Source organism: Cyclospora cayetanensis, unplaced genomic scaffold, assembly GCF_002999335.1.
Source record: "Cyclospora cayetanensis isolate NF1_C8 unplaced genomic scaffold, CcayRef3 CcayRef3_contig_77, whole genome shotgun sequence".
Classification (NCBI taxonomy): domain Eukaryota; phylum Apicomplexa; class Conoidasida; order Eucoccidiorida; family Eimeriidae; genus Cyclospora; species Cyclospora cayetanensis.
The window spans coordinates 14229-39178 of NW_020312749.1; the positions used below are offsets into that span (position 1 = coordinate 14229).

At 54.2% G+C, this 24950-nt stretch overlaps 3 protein-coding genes across 3 annotated transcripts; 1 reads left to right on the forward strand and 2 right to left on the reverse strand.

Annotated features, from left to right (window-relative positions):
• Positions 1-1429: 1429 nt before the first annotated feature.
• LOC34622487 (ubiquitin-conjugating enzyme E2 15) lies at positions 1430-3278 on the forward strand. Its single transcript, XM_026335689.1, has 4 exons — positions 1430-1472; positions 1974-2174; positions 2677-2858; positions 3204-3278. The coding sequence occupies exons 1-4, from the start codon at positions 1430-1432 to the stop codon at positions 3276-3278; spliced, it is 501 nt and encodes a 166-aa protein (XP_026191474.1).
• Positions 3279-5597: 2319 nt separating this feature from the next.
• Positions 5598-9916, reverse strand: LOC113146912 (ice-structuring protein 4-like). Its single transcript, XM_026335674.1, has 4 exons — positions 9853-9916; positions 7660-7823; positions 6800-6852; positions 5598-5772 (listed from the first exon to the last, which is right to left on the reverse strand). The coding sequence occupies exons 1-4, from the start codon at positions 9914-9916 to the stop codon at positions 5598-5600; spliced, it is 456 nt and encodes a 151-aa protein (XP_026191459.1).
• Positions 9917-12105: 2189 nt separating this feature from the next.
• LOC34623596 lies at positions 12106-17008 on the reverse strand. Its single transcript, XM_026335675.1, has 10 exons — positions 16867-17008; positions 16220-16503; positions 15144-16150; positions 14476-14818; positions 14139-14391; positions 13332-13367; positions 12906-13129; positions 12735-12778; positions 12317-12351; positions 12106-12200 (listed from the first exon to the last, which is right to left on the reverse strand). Exons 1-10 carry the CDS (start codon positions 17006-17008, stop codon positions 12106-12108), a joined length of 2463 nt encoding a protein of 820 aa, XP_026191460.1.
• Positions 17009-24950: the final 7942 nt, after the last annotated feature.

Genomic DNA, 24950 nt, shown 5'->3' on the forward strand with positions numbered 1-24950 from the left:
CATATACTCTGCTAACTGAGGCATGGCATTGTTGCGTGCGTACACACAAAAGTCCCTTTTGCGTTATCTAACCTAGAACACTTGCGCGTTCTCCCAAGGCACAGTCATTCTTTGCTGCAGGCGTTTATCTCGACTGTGTTCCATTCCCTCTTATTATGCAAACGAGTAGGGGCATGAAGTGCAGGCTTTAGACTTGATACCTATTGATCTCGAGTGCAGTGACCGACTTTACAGTGTATGCCTTAAAAGGTGCGCTCAAAATCCTGCCTATTAGGCTTAAGGGTAATGTATCGTGCATTTTCACGACAATGAAAAATCCAAGGACGCTGCCGATTTGTTCTTCCGGTGCATTGAAAAAGCACGCCTAGCCATATCTATTCAAGGTGCTACCGCCACCGGAGTATAAAAAGAGCATTAGCCTACTGTGTGCGATTGCGTGCTCAAGGGTCTGGCAGGTTTTGGGTGCGAATACCACCCATTCAATGCAAGACAAGGAGTGCAGATTGTGAACGGATGAGACAGTGCTCGTTCAGGAGGGTGTATACTAAGCCTCAAAGTACTTTCCTTTACGGCTAAAAGAAAGACAAGGAATGGATAGAAACAGCCAGCCAAACAAAGGAATATGCGTGTCCTAATAATGGGCGGTGCAAGGCTGGCTGGGTGGCAGCAACGCGCCAATTGCATGCAGGGAAATGGACCCTTCTGCAGAGAACCACTAGAAACGTGCAGCTCAACGAGCACAGGGTTTGGTACTGGTCAGATGTCAAATGGAAAGGTAGAATAGGCGACTGTAAGTACGGCATCTAGTACCATCTTGTGTAGTGAATGTTCCTGCGAGCGCTACGCCAGCCGTTGGCAGTGGCGGCTGCCGCTACTGCTACAGCAGCTGCAGCAGCTCTCTGGCGTTGCAGCTGAGGTTTACCTCGCGGCCAGATTCATGCTCCTTTAAATGCAATTACTGAAAGAAGCATTCTTGCTTCCTCTCTCCGAGTGCTTTTTTCAAGTATCTTTTCTATTCGCAGCCCTGCTGTAGCGCCCTCCGTATGCAGCTGCAATTGCTGCTACCGCTGCTGCATGCAGCTACGCGCATATGATGTACAGAGACAACTGATCGTCTTTCGGGATTCGATTCTCAAAGACAGAATCTGATTGCGTACAGGGAGGCATTCGCTGCAGTTGCTGCTACAAGGGAATTCGTTGTCGCACCAGTACCACTTGACTGGTTGCACGCTACCGCGGCAGTGCGACCACCAGCGGGCCACAGCGGAACGGCACGCATACAGGAAAGCGAACAGGAGTAGTCACCTGTTCGCGGCAGATACGAGGCAGCGGCGGCAGCAGACAGAGCGGCAGCATCAGAGCCGGAGCAAGCCGAACCGCCGACGAGATTCCCTCTGTGGCCTCTACTATCCTGGCAGCGGACCTGAAAATGACGAACGTAGCAAGAGAACTACTTAAAAAGCAATTTATTGGTGAGGCGTGAATTCCCAAGCATCTGGCATTCATCAAGAAATGCGTTAGAGGCGGGCCTGGGGGTTCCTACATTCTGGAGCACTCGAGACTTGCCCAGTGCGCGGAGGCTTGCTATACTGCCTTTGTGCGCGTAATTCGCTTCATGACGCTAATTAGGAGTCTCCTGTTGCTGCTGCTGGTCGCATGACGGCCGTTGTTGGCGTGGCCTGAGCGCTTCCAAAGAACCTTTAACAAGGGTAGTGGAGAGGGAGGTATATACGCATATATGTATATACGTTAGGCACGGAGGTGCAGCACTGCAGAGCGGGAAATTGAACGTTTCGGGAGCAGAGGGACGGTGCTTTTTTGAAGAACGACAGCATGTAAAGAGTGACGGCTCACCGGCTCCTCCGAGCGTCAAACGTGGCTGTGTTGAATTAGGCTGGGCGGAAGCGCAGGCAGTCCTCCGATTTGCGTCTGCAGGCGCCTTTCGCGTGCTCTTGTCATGTGAATTTTCTCAGAGCTGTCTCGAGATGCGCCTAGTGGCTGCTCCGTCGGGCTGGATGACGACGCGAATTTCTTTAGCTGGCGAGTGTGCTTTGAGGGTCCCCCGGATACCTTTTACGAAGGCGGTATCTTCCAAGCCTCCCTCAAGTTTCCTCCCGATTTTCCAAACAACCCACCAGAGATGGTCTTTGAACAAGACATGTGGCACCCTAATGGTAGGGAGAATTGGCTGGGGCGGGTAGGCCAGTGGGATTGCTCCTTTTCTACTGCTAGTTACAGTAGGCAGGTTGGCGCTCTCTATGTGAGCCAGTAACGAGGATCGAGGGAAGCTGGGGAAAGAGATGGACAAACACGAGGGAAAGGGAATCTGTATGTATGTTTTCATGGCCATACACGCTCCTCTTTCCCAGTGTCTCTCTCGATGCCTCCATATTCTATACATACACATATACATGTATTCTAGAGGCATTATTACTTGTGTATAAACATAAGTGTATGTACAAATGCGTAATACTGAGTGAAGAAGCGGGCATTCTCTGTTACAGCTGGGCTGAGACGCGCTGTATTGCTTGCTTGCTCGAGTTGGGAAGTTGGCGTGAGTACTACTGGCCTGGGAAGTTACAGATTTCGGTGCACCTTCTGGCCCTGCCAGGTACTCGTAGTGTTTTTTTGCGAGATTGCGGTCTCCTTCTGCATTTGTATTTCTGCTTCCTTCAGTGTTTCCAGACGGCCGCGTCTGTATCAGCATTTTGCATCCACCGGGGCATGACATGTTCAACGAGCAGGAGAAGGCGGAGGAGCGGTGGCGACCTATACTAGGCGTCGAAGCCATCCTTCTCTCTGTCATTTCTATGTTGGGGGAACCAAATATTGAATCGCCAGCGAATGTGGATGCGGCAGTGAGTGAAAGCAAGCGAGCGTGCTCTTGGGGTGTCTCGCGCCTGCGGCATCCGGTTAGGGCTCTGGGCTTCAGAGCTGGGGGAGTGAGAAAAAGAGAATTTGCTCGCTCTTTTCGGGGGGGAGGGACGGAGGGGAAAGAAGGGAGCAAAGCTAGGGGGTTTAGCGCGGGGAGACGCACATACAGAGTGGGCTGAAGGCTTCGAGGGGCGTATGTCGGTGGGCGTGTTTCATTTACTTCGGCACACGCACGGCCTTTTAACGAGCGTAGTGTGGGAAGGAAGGCTTGGTGCCCCCGCAGGCGGTATGAAGGGGTGTTTCTTTGGGGTGTCTCTGTGCGCATCCAGAACATGTACAAAAACAATTTGCAAGAGTACAAGAAAAAGGTGCGTGCAATCGCAAGGAAAAGTGTTGAAGGCTGAGGGACCAGCCTCGTTTTTCCGAATACCAGCCGGCTACAAGTAGACAGTGGCGTCCCCGATATGTGCGCTTACCCCGTGGCTTGCTGCCAGCGTCCTCTCACAAGCGAACTAGCTGATTTTGTGCCTGGAAATTGCGCGTTCTTGCCGCTTGACCACCAGTGCGCTGGTTCGCTTTCGGCTAGCGGGCTGAGAAGAGTTCTGTGCAAGCGTCGTAGGTGGGTGGTAGCCTTCCGCGGGGCAGTCAGGGAGGTGCATGTGGCCACTTAGCCGTTTACGTGGCTAGCCGCTGCATGGGTAACCGTTGACTGGTCGTTCCCCGTCTGGCTACTTAGCAAGGGCTAGACGAGCGTGATTTCCTGTGGGGAATAGTTGGACCCCTGTTTGGCTAGGGGTCACCTATTCTAAGTAGCTTTATCTCTTTAAAAAGTAGAGCTGTGGGTAGCGAGTGGGAAGGCGCTGCCCATAATAAAGCTTTCTCCTCTCTTACCAGAGGCTGCCTAGCCAGACGCAGCCCTCTGGATAGCTGCCTAGCCAGACGCAGCCCTCTGGATAGCTGCCTAGCTAGCCGATAAACAACCGGACGGGGGAGCTGACTGGGTAGCCGCGCACGGGCTGCACCGCTATGCTTTATATTGGCGTGCGGCGTGGGCTCCGAGCTGCTCCTTCCCGGAACTACACAAAGAATAAACCACGTTGAGGCTACCGGCCAAATCCTTGACCAGCCAGAGCTACAGCACAGCTTTCTGGAAGACTGGTTTGCGGCCGGCTAGCTGTCAACATTGAACCAGCTTTTTTTCTCTGGCTACACACATAGGACCGGAGGTACAGGGGAGCACTCCGCCGATACTGCTAGCTGTTTGACACTGGCCGCGCGCCTTGGCATGTAGTGCGACGACGTCTATGGGAGAGTTTCCTGAGCTTCTCTACAGTTCAGCAGCTCCTGCAGGAACACAGTGCCCCCGCGCAGTTTGTGCGTATGGCTGCGCCGGTTTAGGAGGGCGTTCGGCGCAAGGGAGACATGCAGCGTTTCGTAAGGGGGGTGTTAAGTGGCTAGAAAGCTAGCCTTGCCGCTCAAACGGAGAGGGCACTTAAAAGGGCAATGTTTTTGACGCCAAGAGGGGCGAAAAGAGAACTGGGGCAGGCTGCACGAATCGACGCAGCCAGGTGTAGACAGCTGCGCAGGGTGCGCGACAGCGAGCTGGGCAACTGAGCCTCATTTTCGTTAGTACCAGGCTTGCCAGGTAGGTTTCGCAGTGGCAAGGAAATCTCTGCGGGTGGCAATTCCGAGGAGCATCACCACTTGTGAGTCTATTGGGAGTTGCTCGGGCTACGTACACCACACGCACACATGTATAAGTATACATAGATAGAAGTATATATGTATAGGAGTACATACAAACACTTGCACACATACACACAAACACCGCACAGTAAGCGAGGTGTGTGTGATTCGAGGGAGGAGAATGACGCTGGAGAGGATGCACGAGGCAGCACATATGAGCATGCAAGGGCAGACCCCTGCGTGTGTTCCTAAAGTTTCACAGATGCGCATGTCAGCAACTGCATCGCCTCTCAGGGGATTTTGGAAGTAAAGAGACTCCTCATGCCGTACAAGCAGAAGATGCGGGGAAAAGTCTGTGGCAAGCGCTCACCTTTGGCTCGGCTGGGGGCTTTGGCGTTCCCTGAAGTCTTTTGAGTGCTTCGGATATGCGGCTGATATTAATGTCAACGACTCGACGGACGGCAGCAATCTCTTCCACACTAGAACTGCTGCTGCTGGTTGTGCTGCTGTTTCCAGCCGCAGCAGCAGGCACTGGGGGTGAGGAGGATGCAGGTGTCGCCCTCTGTGAAGACCCCTCCGTCAACTGTTGCTGCAGCTGCTGCTTGTGCTGCTGCTGCTGCTGCTGCTTCTGCTTGTAGAGGAAGGATACGTCGTCTCTCACAAGCAGCGCCGCTGCGTTCGAGAAGTGGCTCGAGTATCGCTGCAGGCAGCAGACAAGAGTGTACATACACCCGGGAAGAAGGCCCGTGCGGCCAAAGACATCGATGAGAACCTCAATGTTTCTGGTAAGCCTGAAGGGCAGTCGCTCGGAGAAGTTGAGCGTCAGGCTCGAGGCGCAGTAGCAAGCTTTCAACTCCATCTGAAGAGCCTGTCCTGTCTCCGTATCCAGCAGAACCTTGGAAGGCGTGATATCAGACATTGAAAAGATATAATTCAGCACGCAATACAGCGCGTGACTTTGCGTGAACTGACGCCTGAAGATGAAAAGCTCCTCTGCGCTGCGCACCCGCCGATGCACATACATGCGAAGAACTTTGTCAGACACCAAGCCACACATGTGGCTGTACACCTCCTGTGCTGCCTGCAGCTGACAGCTCTGCTGGAATTCGGACATCCAGTGGTGCTCTTGCTGCTGCTGCTGCTGCTGCTGCTGTTGCTGCTGCTGCTGCTGTTGCTGCTGCTGCTGCTGTTGCTGCTGCTGCTGCTGGGCTGCTGTCGGCAGGTTACCACCACTCACGAGGCTTTCCGAGATGCTGCCGCTGCTGGAAGCCGTTGCATTCGCAGCTATGCCGTCTTCAGGTCGTTCTCCTCCCGCTGTCGCACCAGCAGCAGCAGCAGAGGCAGAGGGATCTGCGGAAGCGGATGGAGCCTCTGAAGGCTGCAGCTCCAATATGCGACTGAGGAGTTGCTCCTGCTGCTCGTCTTGGCAGAAGCCTGGGGAAGTGAGCACTTGAATGAGTTGCTGAGGGAGGCGTCTGCCGCTGCTGCTGCTGTTGTTGTTGTTGGGGATTATCTGCTGCTGCAGTTGTTGCTGCTGCTGGTGTTGCGCTCCGCCGTAAGGAGACGGCGTTGTGGGGTTCGCATCCTGAAGGAGCAGCGCCAGTGCTTGTTGCAGCATCTTGCTGTTGAGCTCATGAGCCATCATTTTGCGATGCAGCAACACGGGTAAGTCGGCGTCCATGCGCATCGTGGGAGCTGCATGCGCCGAGACTTCGACAAGGATCTGCTGCAAAGAGACGTAGGAGGGCGTGTCTTCTAGGAGTCGGCATCTGGGGTGAATCGACGCCTGAGCCGAGAGGGGGAACGCCAGACCTCTCCTGCGAGATTGCTTGTGCCTGAGCAGCAATCTGTTGACTTGCAGCAGCAGACACAGGAGGCGCTGCTCGGTGCGCTGATGGGCTGTACTGTACGGCTGCACAACGAAGAAGTAGCTGCTGCCATTGCTGCCGATCATCTCGATACGCTTCAACGTGTAGTGGGAACGGGTGACACACGAGTAATCGGTGCCAAACTGCTGCAAGTACACTGGAGGACGCTGCTGAGGGCTGAAGGGGCATCCATCTGCCAGCTGGAGCAGCCGCAAGCCTGGAACCTCGATTTCCACACTTACGCGCATAAACACATCGCACAGAGAGGCGCCAACATCCTCTAACGGTGTCTGCTGCTCGTTGCTCTGGGCAAGCCAAGAGAGCACATCCTTCCACCGCTTCAGCTTGGCGATGACGTCGCACAGACTCACACTGCTGCTGCTGCCTGTGCTAATGCTGCTGCTGCTGCCTGTGCTGCTGCTGCTGCTGCCTGCATTGCTGCTGCTGCTGCCTGCATTGCTGCTGCTGCTGCCTGTGCTAATGCTGCTGCCTGCATTGCTGCTGCTGCCCGCGGATGTGGATTCGTGGCAGCTGATCGCAAACTCAAAATCCTCCTTGAAAAGAGGCCACAAGCTCCGCATCGCTCGTCGCGCAGACTCTGCAGCGACGCCTCCGCAGCAACATCCGTTCCTGCTGCTGTTGCCTCGCCGGCTCTTGCTGCTGCTGCTCCCGCTGCTGCTGCCAAAGCCTCCAGAATTCGAGGCATCCGTTCCATAACGCGCCCTAAATCGCGAAATGATATTAACCTTAAGGAACTGTGCAGCTACAGGAGGCAGAGAGGAATGCCCTTGAGACACCTCGACACACTGCTGCAACAGCGTGCGAATGGCGCAAAGAATTTCATCAACTGTGGACGGCTTGGCGTGAGCTACAAGTTCCTCTGCAACACGAGCACACAACAAAAATACACACACGAAATATATATACATATATATGTATAGATGCGCGTGCGGCACGAAGAATTGCAACCTTCCCTTCTTCCCACCCCTTCCCCACATCCTTCCCCCTCCACGTCAGCGAGTTGTTCTAAGCCACGTATCCTCGAAGCTTCAGACGACAATATAACATGCCTGCAAGATGATCCAAGGCGATACACTGGGGTGTGAAGGAAGCGCGGAAGACCGTCATAAGCCACGAGAGCAGCGTCAATGACTGTTGTTGTTGCTGGGGTTGTTGTTGTTGTTGCTGGGGTTGTTGTTGTTGCTGGGGTTGTTGCTGCTGCTGTTGCTGCTGCTGCTGTTGCTGCTGTTGTTGATGCGGCTTTAGGGTTTGCAGCAGCTGCTGCTGCGCATAGAGCTCCCTCTTTTCCAAGTATGCCGTTCGGATGTCGAAGTAGAGCTGCTGCGGCGCCTGTAGGAGGAGGGCGTAAAGCAGTCGCTCTAGTTCTGCTGCTTCCTAAGAGAGCAACAGCAACACAAGCACACTGCCGAGTTGAGGATCCGCTGCAGCCTTACCCACACCGTCTGCCGCCCTCCCTCTGCCCCTCCTCCTCCCCCGAGGAAACTAAAGGACGGAAGCAGCGCCAGTGCGATCGCGCAAGAGCACAGGACGGCATGGGCAGCAGCAACAGCAGCAGCAACAGCAGCAGCAACAGCAGCAGCACATGCAGCGCAGCCTACTGGACGATCAAGGCCTGTTAGCACTTGTGGAAGCCAAGGCAGCAGCAGCTGCGGCTGTGTGCACTTTCCCATGAGCTGTCTGAACACGCGGAGACAAAGGGAAGGCTCCCGTCCTGCTGCTGCTGCAGCGAGTCCAGTGCTGGACGCCCCTCCAGCAGCAGCAGCTGCTGCTGCTGCTGTTGACGCTGCTGGTGACGCAAATGCATCGCCATGCACGACGGGGGAAGGCGTGACACCCGCAGGGGATGCTGGAGAGTCTGCCGTTGCTTTCGCTGTGCCTCCGGCAGCAGCAGCTGCTGCTGCCACTGTAGCTGCTGTTGAACTCAGAGGCACTTGATCTTGTTCAGTCGGAGCAGGAGAGGCAACAGCACCTGCTCCTGTAGGAGGTCGCGTGTCACCATCGTACGACAGCAGCCAAAGGACGCGAGACATGTAAAGAGAACTCTTAACAGGTCTGCAGAACCAACCGCACACAAAAACACACATATATGTATACATATATATACATATATGCACATATACATATATATATACATATATATACAGATACATACACATACATATACATATTCATATATATATATACATAAACACATACACACACATATATATATATATATACATATATATATACATATATATATATATACATGAATAGACACACACTCGAACCGAATCGCTTGAACATATTGTTTTGAGACAGCAATCCAAGTCGTGTGGCTGGCCTACAGTCGATGCGACTCACCTGAGCTGAATATCCATAACATAGCCTGTAACCGCGGCAGCGAGATGCAGCTGCAGAGTGGACCAGTCTACTGGATTCTTGTCTAGGATTCCAGTGTCGCAGGCATTGCTGGTGCTGCTCGCATCAGCAGCAGCAAATGATTCTTGCTGCGATGCGCCTGCGGGTGATGCATGTGGCAGCCCTACTGGTTGTTGTTGCTGCTGTTGCTGCTGTTGTTGTTGCTGTTGTTGCTGCTGCTGCTGTTGGTGCATCTTCTGCTGCTGCTGCTGCAGCAACAGCAGTTGCTGCTGCTGGTGGCGTTGCTTAAGAGCCGATAGGAAGAGGGTGTCGTGAAGTTTTGCCCAGCACAGCCACGCTGGTGCGTAGAGGGGCTGCAGCAGCAGCACAGTCTTTAGTACAGACTCGGCTTCTGAAACAAGTTCTGCGTCAGCATCACAAGCGCAGCAATTGGAGCACCCTTCTCGACGAACGCTGCCTGCCTTTATTGCATGCAGCAGCAGCGGGCATACGCTCTGCTGCCTCGTGTCTGGTTCTAGCAGTGCCTGTTTGTCGGCAACCTTTTGAATACCTTCTCTGGACAGTCCTGGGTGCTGCTGCGGCTCGTTCGATGCATGCAGACGGTGCAGGAGTTTGGCTTTGAGCAGCAGCAGCTGCAGACTCTGCTGCTGCAGCTGTGGCTGCTGCCAGGAGGGGCCGTCACACAAGGCGTCCATATTTAGCGAATTTAGCAGCTGGACCCCTGAAGCGCCAGCAGAAGGATCGGCAGACAGCAACAGTGGCTAAACCACACAAACAAGGCTACAGAATACACACAAACTACTGCTGCTAACGCTAATGCTAGTGCTAATGCTAGTGCTGATGCTAGTGCTAATGCTAGTGCTGATGCTAGTGCTGATGCTAGTGCTAATGCTAGTGCTAATGCTCGAACTGCGACAGCCTGAACAAGACTCGAGTGAGTGAGGCTGCAGCAGCAGTGTGGGAGAAGCATGCGCAGCACGTGAAGCACAGCAATTGCAGGAGGTTCTAGACTAACGCGCGTAAATCTGTGCCACAAACGAACCTGCAACCCAGTGAGAGGGCTCGTCTAGACACAGTTTTGCCTTCTCCACCTGAACATGCCGCATCGCGCAGGACGCATGGGATCGCTCGACATCACAAACAAGCGAACAGACAGCAGCGCGCTCTCCAAATATATGCAAAGTCTGTCAGATACTTCCCGTCGCGTGTGTGGGTGTCTGGACCAAGTGACACGAGAGTAGAAACCGCCTATAGAATGCAAACAGACGCTGCTATCTATCTACCAGCGGCTGCCAGGATGGGCTTAGGGAATGCAGCCTGAGCGCTCTCTCTGTCCAAGTTGCCAAGTATTTATCGCTCTTAGAGAGGGATACGCTGCAACTCCCTCCCCTGCTGCATGATGCTAGTAAGCAGATCTGCTAGAAGCTAGTCCTTCTAGGGGCGGGGGGAAGAAGGAAGCCGTGCGGATGCGTTTCAAGGTGCACCAGGCAGAGACAGCACATGCACAGGGAAGGCTAACGCGTCGCAACTGCATGGAAGCTCTTTGTCTACAAGTCTGTGTGTTTATATACACATGTACGTGGATGCATGCATGTGTGCACATGCCAACATGTGTAGGTGCACTGTCGATGTCTCTACATGGAGTATGTATGTGCATGCATGCATATACATATATGGATGTACAAGCCTATCTATACGTGCGAGCACATGTCTATGTGTTTGTGTGAGAGTTGGCGGACAAGTGCGGCGAGGTGCTCCTGGGCATAGGCAGGTTGATTGAAGGCTGGCAGATGCTGAAGTTTTATGAGGAGCGCCAAGGAGATGTCTCGCAATTGATGAGCGCTTCGTGTAACGGAGGCAAACCGCAGCATGGTCCATGGCAGATCCTGCAGGAAGGGGGGTAGCGTCCTTTTGGCTTCGGGAGACAAGTGGGGGGATGCTGACACGGCTGACTGCACGATGCTAAAGACAAAGTTTCGCCTGAGAGGGGTACAGACAGCAGCGGCACACCCGTTTTGAAAACAACGCCTTGAGGGGGGGGGGATGCGGCTCTATCTGTCATTACATCACAGGGCAAGAGGAAGCAGCAAAAAGCGTCAACGGCAGCGTTGCGTGTGCCGCCTGCATACATAGCAGACTGAGCCACCTGCTCCAGCAAATCTGAAGCTTCCCCCCTCTTTCTTTGCCTCCCCCTTGCGCGATCATTTCACGCTCTGCACCTTTCGAGACTCACCAAACAAACAAATCGTTCCAGCAGCTGATAGCATCGCAGTCATTCGGAAGACGATCTCTCCACGCATTGAGAGTCGTGCGCACCAACGGAACCTCGCCTGACACCACACACAGCCAACCGCACAGACATCACCCCAGGAGACGCTTGAAACGCTTGACCTTCTCTCTTTCTCTCTCTCTCTCCCGCATGCGCGCGGTAAAAGGCGAAAAAAGGAAGAAGAAGGCACCCCGGGGAAACAAAAAAACGGGGGGACCTTTTTTGTGTAAGCCAGCAACCCGAGGCACTCCGCGCACCTCGCGCTTGCACATGGAGAGAAACACCCACCTGGACTGCTTATCTTCTTGGCAAGATGAAGAATCAGTTTATAGCCTTCCAGCAGCTCCACGTACAGCTGGAACTGCAGAAGCAGAGGGACGTGAGCGTCCGTCGGCTGCGGAAAAAAACACCACCAGAACCAGAGTTCAAGCTTACGATGTTTCATCAAAACAGACATTGAGCTACACGGACAGACACGGCGTGTGTGTGGAGACGGCGGGCAAGGCAACGAAAGTGCCCTTCTTCGTCCACGGGCAGACAGTGCAGCGGCGCAGAGTGCGTGCAGCTACAAGAATTTCCCGCGTTGGAAGGCGAACTTTTTTCCACGAGCTTTCGAAAAGACAGCAAACCCGCAAGGTCCGCCGAGAAAAGATATTTCATTCGGTATACTCACAATCGATGGCAGACTTCGCCACGATTGCAGCAGCAGCCGTTGCACTTCTGCACAGTGCATGTCGATTTCCTGCAGCGCAACAACGGCAAGGCAACCACGCGCCACACGTTCCGCAAGAAATGGCAGTTTCAGCTATACGCAGGTTCGAGGGTTACCCTGCAAGCAGACAGGTGTGCGACAGCTACTCTGTACGCCTGCTCTCCTACTCTGACGCCGCTGTCTCTGTCTCTCTATGTATATGTATATATATATATATATATATATATATATATATATATATATATATATATATTCCCCTCCAAGTGGCCTCTAATGCCCTAAAACAACCACTCAACGCGACGCCTCTCCCGGTGCTAAATACCTGCAGCTTCTCTGTGCGCACCCATGGCCGTGCATCTGCTTCCAGCTGCCCCTTTGGATAGAGAACTTCGTGCAGCGACTGGTATGTCTGAAACACGAATTCGCGCAAACACAGTCACACAAAAGACCACAGACACCTGCCCGCAGCCGAAGAGCGTCCTCGGCTTCCTGCCTGTATCCTCACCCCTTCCCCCCGCGAAGCGCGCATACACCCACACCCCCAAAATTGCCACACACATCTACAAAACATGCACAGACAGACACATATGCGCATATATATATGTACATACACATACACACATATATACACACATGTAAAACAAAAACATATACACACACCACATGTAAAACACAAATATACATATATATATATATATATATATATATATATATATACATGTAAAACACCAATATCTATACACACATGTAAAACACAAATATCTATATACACACATGTAAAACACAAACATCTGTACACACATTTAAAACACAAACATCTGTACACACATGTAAAACACACACATATACACACACACATACACACACCACCTGTATACACACACCACATGTAAAACACAAATATATATATTAACACATGTAAAACACAAATATGTATATTAACACATGTGAAACACAACTATCTATACTCATATAAAACACAAATATCTATACACACATAAAAAACACACATGTACATACACACATTTAAAACACACGCATGCGCTTATTACCCCCATACGCCCGTACATACATAGAAAAGCAACAGGGGGGTTTTAGGAAGGGGGGATTGTACCTGACAAAGCTTCGTCGCCGGTTCACTAACGTGATGCGTCTGCATAAGCCTATCGATCTCTCCCCAGTGCTGCAGTTTGGCCGCGCACTGTAGCGACAGGCGGGAACGACGTGCTGCCGCTTGCGCCACTTCGTGCAGTGAATTCCAGCGATTCAACTCGCGACAACAGTCGATCCACAAGCGTTCCCTGAGCATTTTCGCAATTCGACACCGAAGTGTGGCCTCTACAAAATACGTTGCCTCTTGGCTTGCCCTGAGACAAACCTTTCTATTCGTCCTGCTGCTGAGTCTGCGAAAGTTGAGGGACCTTCGCGGCAGCCGAAGAGCGAGAGTCATGATGCCTGCCCTCTGCAAAAAAAGAAAAGCCTCCCTAACTTCCCCTCCCCCCTCTCTCTGATTTCTCTAGGAAACACACCACCACGTCACCTCCTCGCGCCGCTCTTCCGTATCCAGCCGCATGCCCTGAAAATATGTATACAATAAATATACGCACATATATATAATAAATATACGCACATGTATATAATAAATATACGCACATGTATATAATAAATATACGCACATAGGTACACCGCGATCAGAGTGAGGCGGAGCGAGCAGGAAAACGCGCAAGCCAGGGGATACCCAACAAAAAACACACGCAGTGCCCCCTCGTGCAAGAGCTGCCATCCACACACAGGAAGGCATTTTACACTTCTAGGCCGTAGCCTTCGTAAGCGCGTGCATTAAATATATGCATGCATATATACATATATATAGATATAGATATAGATATATATATATATATTCATCTATTTATGTACAAGTAGACAGGTGGGCTAGCTATTTATGGGGGTAGAGTAGGCAAGCAATTTCGACGATAGCTGTAGACGAACCTGCGCTTGGAGGGCTTTGAGGTTCGACACGACAACGTTCTTGGCAGAGCCAAAGTGACTGTGCTGCATCAGCGATAAGGCGGTGGCTGTTGGGCAGCACTGGGTGCGGGTTAGAATAACGCCGACGCGATAGTCGCTCTCTTCAAGGTGTCCATACACCTCAGCAAGGTACTGCAATAAGACCCGCACATACACATACATGTGCATGAATACAAACACCCACACACACATGAGAATACACATATACATGCACAGCCACACTTTCGCATGATGTCTCGTAGAAAGAAAGGCAAAAAACACGAAGTGCAGATCAGGAAACATACACACACACAGAGCACGCAGCTTCTCGCAGAGAAACATGCACATTCCGTCAGGTCGATGCTTACCGCTGCAGCCTTCCGCGCCAGACTCGCATACTGCTGTTGCTGTAATTTGTACGCTGCCACAGTCGTTGCATCGCCTTGCTGCTGCCCCTCAGCAGCAGTGGAGCCAGATGCCGCTAGATCATGATCGTAATCGATGCTGTCGTCAAAGAAATGCAATTTACTCAGCCCAAAGTCTAGGGAAGTGGTCTTCTTTTCTTGCTGCTGCTGCTGTTGCTGCTCTTGTTGCTGCTGCTCTTGTTGCTGCTGCTCTTGTTGCTGCTGCTCTTGCTGCTGCTGCCCTCGATCAGCACACGACTCGTCTTGCTTCACTGAATTGAGCGGTTCGGTTGTGGAAGGAGTCAGGGGGGAAGGAGCAGCAGCACTAGCACTCCCCCCAGCCGCTGCTGCAGCCGCTTCCGCAGAGACTGAGACTGCATGCAGATAGCTGTGTTGCAGCAGCTGCAGTGCCTCGTGACTGCAGTTCGAATGCAATGCCAAATGCTGCAGAACCTCCACCGGCAGCAGTGGAAGAGGGTCAAGTTGCAGCAGCGCCTGCAGGAACGGCTGCAACACGCGGCTTTTGCTGCAGCTGCTGGTGCTACTGCTGCGCTGCAGCATTTGCTGCTGCTGCTGCTTCTGGTGTGGCTCGCCATCAGGAGTGCCTTCATCTCCGCTGTACATAGAAGCACCCGCAAGCACAAACTCCTCACACGTACAAACAAGTTATACTTAAGCCCGCACTGATAGATATACACACATATATATACATATATGTACATACATGTATATATGTACATATATATGTATATACATATAGCACCCATTTGCCTCCAAAAGTATCTGGGGACGGCCATGGGGGAATATTACGCGTGAGGCTTGCGTGCTGCCAGCCCTTCCGTCACATTGCCTCTTTGTGGGGTGGTGTGAGTGCAAAAGAGTTCTTTCTGAGGCTGCGGTTTGAGGCTCTACATATTTATATGTATGTGGGGAATTTGTACCTGTCAGCGTCCATGTGCCTTGAAAGGAAGAGAGCACACGCCTCTGCGAGGCTGGCGCGCTGGTCGTCTGTAGCAACACTCCAGCATGCCTTAAAGACTGCCGAGAGAAGCAGCTCTGTCAGCGGGATAGAGAAAAAGGCGGTTACTTCCAAACCTGCGAAGAAGCTCTCGCCGTCTTGCAGACGGCAGAGCTGCTGGTGCTGTTCTAGGGGCAGCACCTGTTGCTTGCAAAACTCCGCATGCTGCTGCAGCACAGACTCGAGAGATTTGCGCCACGCTGCGAATCCAGGAGCATGTTGCAACAACCCTAGTCTCAGATGCACTTCAAGATATTCGCGGTGAGACTCCTGGAGCTGTTGTTGTTGCTGTTGTTGCTGGTGTAGATATTCCTCGTCCTCCTCCATGGGAGTTGCAGCGAGCTGCTGCTGCTGCTGCTGTTTCGTTGGCGGAGGGGTTGTTGTCAGCGCAGAGTAGGCAGAAATTCCATGCGCCACCAGTGGCGTTACGCCAGCAGCGGCTGCTGCCTCGGGAGCAGCTGTTGAGGCTGAATTGCTCTGCTGTTGTAGAATGTGTTGGAGGACGCTGATTTCGCAGACGGTGTTGAGGCTAAGGCTGTTCGTGTGCTGCTGCTGCGGAACCAGCGGTGGTAGCAGTGCAGCAGCTGCATCACGGAGAAGCTGACGCGGGGGGGGAGGGGGCTTTTGAACCAGCTGTTCAACGCTGCCGCTGCTGCCGTTCATGAGCATCAGAGCGACGATTGTGTGCAGCACGTTGCGGGAAGAAATGACAGTCCAATGCGGCATGAGCAGGAGAAGCTGCAGCCTCTTGAGACAGCCCATGGGCCGAGCAGGCAGCCGCTGCTGCTGTAGATACACACGATGCTGCAGCTCGAGCTGCACATCTAGCAACGCCAGAGCAGCGCGTCGGATGCTGACTACCGAGGACTGTGTCGCCTGCAGGAGTGAATGCAGCAGCGAGACGGGCAGCAGCTGAGCCTCGTCGGGTAGCTGGGGGAGAGGAGCAGCGCTGGAAGCTGCGCCGCGAGAAACGCTGCCACCACTGCCACCACCAGAAACACCACTACTACCAGCAGAAACACTGGGAACGACGACGGCGTCTGGAGGCTGCCGCTCGCTCTTGATTTGGTGCGGCTGCTTAGTGGCAGCGGCGTCTGCTTGCAGGGAGGAAACAGCTGCAACATGAGTGCGCTCAATGAGATCTGCAGCCATCGGAGGCGGAGCAGCAGCAAATACCACCGCTAGCCACTGCAGCAACACCCCCACTTCAGCGCTGCGATGGCTTGCCAGCGGAGTCAGCAAGCCCAGCAGCACTTGCAACTCTTCGACTGTGAATAATCCCCCTTTGCTGCCATCGACACGCCGCTGCCGCTGCCGCATGCAGCAGCAACAAGCGCCAGCCCCAGCACCGCCGTCCGCCTCCACACAGCTGCTGCTGTCACTGCTGCTGCTCCCCACACCATCCCCGTTGCGCAGCACGCACGCGCTGCATGCCGCGTCTTCCTCTTCGTAGACTCCCATGAGCCGCAGACTTCTGTACAGCGTAGGGAGCCGCCGCAAGTCTTGCCGCTTGCGCCGCTGCTGCTCCGGAAGCGCAGCAGCAGCCACCGTTCTCCACAAGTAGTCCTCCCACAAATGAATCTGCTGCAGCTGCTCAGACTGCTCCTCCATCGTAGGAAGATCCGGCGAAGCAACAAATGTCGCACCGTACAGCTCCTGCTCCGCTGCAGCTCTAGCCTCCTCGCAGTCCAACTCAGCTCCTGCTGCTGCGACTGCTGCGCCTGAAGAGCTCCCGCTTCCATCTCCCTTGTTGCCACAGGCGCTCTCGAGGCGCCGCTTCGTCCGCATCTCATCGTCACTCGCACGAAAAGCTGCGTCGGCAACCCCTGCAGCAGCAGCTGCTTCCCTTTCAAGTGTCTCGACGCCTTTGGTGCTGCTGCTGCAGTTCTTGTTGCTGTCGCTTGCACTGGCAGCGCTGCGGTGTATCTCCAGCCGCAGGAGCTGCACTTCCTCCAGCTGCAAGACGTCTCGCTGATGTTGCTGCTGGTGCGTGGCGTAGCTGCTTCCCCTGCACGCGCTCCAGGAAGCTCCGGGAACGGCTGCGAGGCTTGCGACGGTTGCTGCTGCAGCGGATCGCTGCCTGCAGCAAGCACAGTCCTCCCCCTCCCGAGTCTGCACTTCACGTTTTTGCGGCAGCGCAAAAAAGGGGCCTAATGCAAGACGACCGATGGTATTCAAACATCCCAGCGCGAGAGGATGCAGCGGCGAGGAACACGCGGCAAAGGCGTGCTGCAGCGACTGCAGCAATGCCGCCTTCTCGGCAGCCACGTCCAGAGGGAAGGCAGCAGCTGCTGCACAGCCCGCTGCAGCTAATGGACAGTCCGTCTTTGCAGCTTCTGCTGCTGCTGCTGCTGCTGCTGCTGCTGCTGCTCCACGGGGACCAAGCAGCAGGTGTGACGATGTCGAGAGAAGCGTTGAAAGCAACAGAAAGCACCGTACTAGGGCCGTCTCGTCTGATCGCACATACATAATGTGCACACATACACATATATACACATCTATATATATACACATGCATATATACACACATACACATATATACACATCTATATATATACACATCTACATATATACACATCTATATATATACACATCTATATATATACACATCTACATATATACACATCTATATATATATATACATCTATATATATACACATCTATATATATATACACTATATATATATACATACGCAAATTTACACACATATATATACAACCAATATGCCCTCAAAGGTGGTTCATTCCCTTCCCCCCAAAGCCGTGGATTCGGAGGGAGAAAGTGGTAGTCGCAGCAGCAGCAGTACGCCTCAAAGAGACGTCTTTATTAGAAATTCAGAAATCGCTTACGCAGCTGCGTATCCGAAACAGGAGGCCTTCTGTACGAAATGGTGGCAGCAAGTGCTCTGGCGAGATCTGCCAGTGCCTCGTGCATTAGCGGCAGCAGCAGCCGCAAGTAGATATACACCTCGTCTTGCTGCAGTCTCTGCGCATTGTTGGGAGAACCTCTAAGACTTCCTGCTCCTGCTGCAGTCGAGCCGCTTATCAGTCCCCGCAGCAAAGCCACCGCTGCTGCCATGCGAACCTGCACACACATACACACACACAAACGACGAAAAGCACGCCAAAAGCCTCACAAAAATCCCTATTTTAAGCATGCACTACACATTTCACAGTGCGCACACAAAAGCTACACACTAATTACACCTCACCCATTATACGCACACTACAAATTTTGTACATCATACACATTTCATATCATACGCCTTACACGCACTGCATACACTGTACTGTCCATACATTATACACACAATAGACGTTTCACACATTAAACGCACTCCACACACACACCACACCTTACTACATACACTGTTGACACCCTATACACACATTATACGCACACCACACCTTACTACATACACTGTTGACACCCTATACACACATTATACGCACACCACACCTTACTACATACACTATTGACACATCAAACACCCTACACACATTGTATTTATATATATATATATACAATATAAACACATACGTCACGGCAAGCGACCACGGAGAAGCACCAAACCTACCGAGACGCTGCTGATTTCGGAACCTTCTCCAGGGAGTAGGAGGCGTTCCTTTGGATTAGAGAGCGATCTTAAGCCTGCAGCAATGCACATCGCGATCATCAGGAGCATCCTCTTGATATCCCAAGTCGCGTAGATGAGGGGCTGTCTGTCCGTGGGGGTGTCTTCTTTTGCCACGCAGCGCTCGTTCGTGGCAGCTTTGCACTTCCTCATACCGCCGTTGGGCATGCAGTTGAAGGCTAAGGTCCTTTACGTACCTGTGCAGATGGCTGCAAGGAGCCGTTCGAAGAGAAGATCTTCTGGGCAGAAATGCTGCGAGGGAGGCAACGTCCACCAGGCAGTGTTACTGTCGGTGGAGGCACTGCTGCAGCTGGTGCTGCTGCTGCTGGCTGAAGCGCCTGCTGCAGCAGCAGCAGCACCGACAGTGCCTGGTGATCCTGAAGGCGGCAGCAGCTGATTGTGACGCCAGGCAGCGAACGCTTTTCGTCCTGCAGCTGCAGCGGCGAGAAATCCAGCAGAAGGGCGATGCAGCAGCACAAGCTTGGCTGTGAGGTGTTGCAATGACCAACACACTCTTGCGTTGCTGCTGCTGCTGCACGATCCTAGCAGCAACACGACATGCCGCAGACCTTCCCGCCACGTGCAAAGAGGAGCGCCTGGTGCGAGGCTAGGAGGAAGACTGCTGCTGCAGGAGGTGTTGCTGCACACGCTGCAAGTGCAGATCGCTCCTTGGTTCTCGACGGCTACGTGCGCAGCAGCGAGCGCCACCAGAAGCTGCTGCTGCTGCTGCGGCTGCTGTTGCTGCTCCTGGGCAGCATGCAGCTCGACGAGAGGCAGCTGCTGCTGCCCTGGCGCGGCGACTGCCTCCGCAGCGGGCTCGGAGTGAAGCTGCACGGCAAGACAAACACAAATTGCATGCAGACATGCACTGACCAAGAACATAGACTCCCTCTCCTGCTCGAACGTTCAGCGACATTCTCTCTGCAGCTGCATTCCTTCCACATCCTTCGCCCCCCTGCACGCCGAAGGGAGCGCTCTGCACTGCACCTCCTTGCCCCTCCTTCCCGCCGCCTCTCCGGCTGCACTTGCCTGTTGACAGAGTCTCGAGACGAGCTGAAGCGGCAGCGGCGTAGCAGGATGCAGCTGCAGCAGCAGCGCGAGTTTGGGGAGGGCAGCAAGCGCCCCTGCAGCGGCAGCAGCTGCTGCTGCTGCGTCGCGGGGGTTTATGGCCAAACAGCGAAGTAGCAGGAGCACCAGAAGGTTGCATTCGCTGCTCGAGCACCGCCAGTCTTGCTGCTGCAAGTGCTGTCGGAAGTCTGCGTGCAGCTGCTGCGCAATGGCTGCACTCCGATCGTATACAATGTGGCTAAGGTGCTGCAGCAGCAGCAGCTCCTTACGTTCAGGCTGTTGCTGCGCTTCGTGCTGTTGCCTGCAAAGCGCCAGTGCGGCAGGAACGTCCTCCAAAAGACAGCCCTCCTCCTGCTGCTGCTGCTGCTGCTGCTGCTGTTGCTGTTGCTCCCCCGAGACAAGCCTCCGCCGCTTCTCTGCAGCTTCGTTCGCGGCGGGGGTGTTTTCTCGGCTGCGCTGCAGCAGCTGCAGCAGGAAAGCGCGTCTTTCCCATATCAAAACAACATCCAGAATCTCGAGCACATGCTTCCTGCTATCGCCACCCTTTGTGTGGGTTTGCGAGCTGTTGGTGGAGCTGCTGCTGCTGCTGACATGCAGCAGCTGCTGAGCAGCGCCCAACAGCAGCTGCACGACAGCGCGACGCCAGTGAAAGAGAACTTGCTCGTGCTGTTGAGCGAGCCGCATGAATTGCAGCAGAGGGATATCTCCCGAAGCTCGCAGAAGCAGTCGCAGCCATGTGGGAGCAGTGCTTGTGTTGCAGCCACCAGCAGCAGCAGCAACAGAACCTCCGGCTGAACTCAAAGCTGCGCTGCTTCCGAGACTCTCCAGCTGCAAAGGGGCAAGAACTGGCGGCAAAGTCACCAGCTGCTGCAGCAGCAAGCCCGCAGCGCGACGCAACAGCAGCGGACGGGGAGATGCCTGCCACGACAGCACTGCATGCAACAGCTGCAGTGGTAGCCGCTGGTGCTTCAATCCCAAATGCCTCGACACCTCCGAGAGCAGCAACACAGCCATGTGCTGCACCGCAACGCTATCAGCGTTGCACTGCGCAGAACACATACATATAAATATACATATACACATATATGCATATATCAAGCGGCACAATTTCACTCATACATACACATACATACACATATATACACATGCACATACACACAGACACATGCAAACAGCCTGGATTGAACGAAAGGCCTATAAAAGTTATGAGAGCTCCGTAGAGAGAGACAGAGAAGAAGAGAATGGGGAAGAAAGTCATCAGAAGACCAAGAAAGTGTGTTCCCTTTCCCTTCCATTTCTTTCCTTCCCCCTGCCTCTGGAGGCACACCCCAGAAACGCTGAGAGCGCGCTCACCGCTGTTCGCCATGCAAACGCAAGAAGCTGTTTCCTCGCAGCCGCATCGTAGAGAAGCAGAGGCACTGCCACTCTCACGGTATCCAAGAAGGCCATGCTGCAGCAGCAAAAGCAGCAGCAGCAAAAGCAGCAGCAGCAAACAGCACGCGGAGAGTGAGGCGCTGCTTTCGCTGCTGCCTGGAGCTGGAGCGTAGCAAACAACACTGCTCTGGGAAAATGTGGCCATGGCGAGCCTAGCCGAATATCGTGAATGTGCAAGAGCCGTAAAACGAAGTGCTTACCAAAGAGAATCATGGGAATGCAATACCGACTCGAGCTTTACCACAGCAGCGCTCAGCAGCTGCAAAAGGAGCGTTGAATCGGCTACAGACAACACCCTCGGCGGCTGCTGCTGCTGCTCTTTGGTGCCGCTGCCAGCGGCAGGCTGAAGCAGCTCCCGCAGCATGGGTTGCACCAAAAGCTCCATCACCATTGACAGCTGTAGGGCTTTTAGAGGAGGCGAACTGCAGCTGCTGCTGTTGCTGCTGCTGCTGTTGCTGCTGCTGCTGTTGGCACAGCCAGCTGCTGCTGCTGCTGCTGCACCCGCTACCTCGAGCTCTGCGAAGCACGTCATTAGCAGACGCTGCTTCTGCCGCAGCAGCAGCTGCGGCAGAATCTGCTTGAGCAGCAGGGGGGGAACAAAGCCGAAGCGACTGACAGTGCTTCCGATGCTGCAGCACCTCACAAGCGTTCGGATAACCAAGAGGGTCTGCTGCTGTATCAGCGGCTGCTGTTGCTGCAGCAGCGCGACATACACAGAGGCTGCCATTGGCGTTTCTTCCTCTTTTTCTTCCCGAGTGTTATGCCTTTCCTGCTCTTGCTGCCACAACCAGCCCAACAGGTAGGCGTCCGTCTTGCCCTGAAGCTGCGGAGACACCGCAAAGTGCAGAAATGCCGTGAGCTGCTGCGCCTGCAGCAGCAACTCCTTTCTGTCTGCTTCCTTCAGCTGGTAGTCCTCTGCTGCTGTGAGAGCCGCCGCTGCGGCTGCTGCAGACTTCTCTGCGGGAGCTGCAGCAGCGGCAGCAGCAGCAGCAGCTGCTGCTGCCGCTTCTACGACGAGCGGCGGCGACACAAACGATCCATCAGCTGCAGTGTCCATGTATGCGCAATACAGCTCGACTAAGGACTGGTGCTGCTGCTGGTGATGGAAATGGTGCTGCTGCTGCTGCTGCTGCTTTACATGCGGCGAGAGGAGGAAATCCACGAAGAGCAGATCTGGGTGCATCTGCTGCAGAGCATGACACACCCTGATCGCTGCAGCAGCAGCGAACCGTAGGCTGCGGAGCCATGAACTGCTTGCGGAGGAGGTGGTCGTCGTCGTATTGCTGGAAGCCAACTCAGCGCGCACAGCCCTCTTCATCTCTGGCAACAGCCGCAACACTGCCAACCTGAGCAGAAACAGCGCAGAGAGAGCAGGCTGCTCAAAAAATCCGCAGGTGCATGCTGCGCCGAAACGACCCCAAAAAGAGAGCAACAGCAGCAGCAACAGCAGCAACAACAGCAACAGCAGCAACAACAGCAGCAGCACCACTACCGCGACACACCTCAGAGGACGAGCCGAAGTTATTTGGATGTGTTGCAACAACACTTCCAGCAACCCCTCCTTCACGCCGCAGTATTGGTACATTTGTTGCTGCTGTTGCTGGAGCTGCTGCTGCCCAGTCTCGGTGAGCAGAGGGAGCAGCAGCGCTGCAGCTGCCTCCGTGGGGAATCTGTTGAGCAACGAACTCAGAGATCCTGCGTAGAGTGGGCTTTGCAGCAGCAGCAGCCTCTGCAGCAACTGCTGCTGCGCAGCCGCATTGCTGCTACACCCAGACGGCAGCAGCAAAGACAGCAGCAGCTGCTGCAGAGTTTCCAGAGAAGGCACAAAGGCAAGTGCTGCTATGGAGGCTGCGGCTGCGCGCCAAACCTGCAGCAGAAGAGCGACGCATACAGACACAGACATCCAGACACCCGTAGAGACGGATACACACACATACAAAACATACACGTACACCTCTGCACACATCGTCGTGCCGTCCTTTCGCAGTGGAAGATCACGGCAGTCCCCCCCCTATACCTACGACACTCTTTTCTGCATCACTAGAGAGCCGCGCAGCACCTTCCCTCGCAGCTCCAAGTGCCCCCAGTGCCTCTTTACCAGGAGAGTGGAAGAAGCAGAAATGCCTTCGGATGCAGCGTTATGGAGGAAGCGGACGGCTGCTGCTGCTGCTGCGTTGTTGTTGCTGCTGCTGCCTGGAGAAGCTCCACAAGTGCCGATCGCAGAGGAGTAGCAACCCTCGACAGCAGCAACTGCAAAGGTGTGGTGAAGCAGCTGTTGCAGCAGCGTGGCGGTGAGAGGTCTTGCTGTATTCGGCTGCAGATGCAGCAGGCGCGAAATCCCCTGCAACAACCCCACCAGCATTTGCTCTCGTGGCAGGAGAGCCGCTCCCACGCGCTCCGCTGCTGCTGCTGCTGCTGCGGCTAGAGGATCTGCCGCTGCCTCCGCAGTCGTTGCAACAGCAGCAGCGAGCTGCTGCTCAACAGAGGGCCATACAATTTCCTCGAGAGCTGCCGCAGCAATCTCGCTGCGACTGCGGCTCCCGCTAGCCTCTCCCTTCGTGAGCTCGAGACAATTCTGCTCGTGCTTGAGCAGCACTCTCAGCGCATGCATGGCTGCGCGCGAGAGGTCCTCAATAGGCAGAAACAGGCAGCTGCAAAACACACAGGCAGCACATGCAGCAGCGTCGCACGGAGGCGTTTCGGCTGCTTTTGACGGCAATCGCAAAGAGCACCTGTTGCAGCTGCGTCTGAAACGTCTTTCCTGCGCATGCTACTGCTGCGCATGCTATGCTGGAGTTGCAGTTCATACCTGGCAATCGCAACAACGCAGTGTTGCAGCGCAGGGGCTGAAGGGGAAGCGGCTGCAATTACCAAAGGGACGTCTGCTGCTGCTGCTGCAGCAGCTGCAGCAGCAGCAGCACTGAGCGCGCTGCTGTTGCTGCTGACTACGCCGCTGCTGCTGCTGCTGCTCCCTGCAGCCGCCGAGGCTTGTACGCCTGCAGGCGGCTGCTCCTTGCGCGCAGCATGCAGCAACTGCTGCAGCGTGACGCGTGGCAGCAGCAGCAGAGGACGCCACTCTTCATGCAGTGCTGCGAGCTTCAGAAAGCGCAAACCCAACAGCAGTGCCTGTAGCGCAGGAGCAGCGCAGTCATCAGCACCTCGAATCGCATTTTTCATATACAGAGAGGGCCACATAAGCAACCCTGTGCGACTATTTACATATATATACATATGTATATGTATTGTCTGCATTCCTTGCGTCGAAAACTTACCTGCAAGACATCTGCCTCGAGGGAAATCGTAGGCGCAGCTCCTGTGGGGGCAGCGGCAGTTTGTTTCGCTGCAGCTTGCGTCGCGGCAAGACTTGAAGGCGTACGAGTTGGCGTGCTGGCGCTGCTGCAAAGATGGGCTGCAGCGGCAGCGGCTGCTACACTGCCTTGCCGCTGCTGCGGAGTTGCAAGAGCAGCGGACTGCGCAGTTGCTGCGGCAGTAGCAGCTGCCGCAACTGTCTGTAAGCCTCGGTACAGCACCGCCAAGGCGTCATCTAGCAGCCAGCAGATGACAGTCAGGCCGTCTGCTGCAGCAGCAGCAGA

What these genes read in the sequence shown, in the direction of transcription:
- LOC34622487 (XM_026335689.1), top strand. Translation starts at nt 1,430, where the DNA reads ATGACGAACGTAGCAAGAGAACTACTTAAAAAGCAATTTATTG. An exon ending in ACTTAAAAAGCAATTTATTG is followed by an intron (nt 1,473 to 1,973) that starts GTGAGGCGTGAA and finishes GAATTTTCTCAG; the next exon opens with AGCTGTCTCGAGATGCGCCT. An exon ending in AGACATGTGGCACCCTAATG is followed by an intron (nt 2,175 to 2,676) that starts GTAGGGAGAATT and finishes TGCTTCCTTCAG; the next exon opens with TGTTTCCAGACGGCCGCGTC.
- LOC113146912 (XM_026335674.1), bottom strand. Translation starts at nt 9,916, where the DNA reads ATGCGGCATGTTCAGGTGGAGAAGGCAAAACTGTGTCTAGACGAGCCC. An exon ending in GCCCTCTCACTGGGTTGCAG is followed by an intron (nt 7,824 to 9,852) that starts GTTCGTTTGTGG and finishes TTGCTCTCTTAG; the next exon opens with GAAGCAGCAGAACTAGAGCG. An exon ending in GCACAGGCAGCAGCAGCAGT is followed by an intron (nt 5,773 to 6,799) that starts GTGAGTCTGTGC and finishes ACCTGCCGACAG; the next exon opens with CAGCCCAGCAGCAGCAGCAG.
- LOC34623596 (XM_026335675.1), bottom strand. Translation starts at nt 17,008, where the DNA reads ATGCGGACGAAGCGGCGCCTCGAGAGCGCCTGTGGCAACAAGGGAGAT. An exon ending in TTTCTGCTGGTAGTAGTGGT is followed by an intron (nt 16,151 to 16,219) that starts GTTTCTGGTGGT and finishes CCTCTCCCCCAG; the next exon opens with CTACCCGACGAGGCTCAGCT. An exon ending in TTGGGGGTGTGGGTGTATGC is followed by an intron (nt 12,201 to 12,316) that starts GCGCTTCGCGGG and finishes TTCGTGTTTCAG; the next exon opens with ACATACCAGTCGCTGCACGA.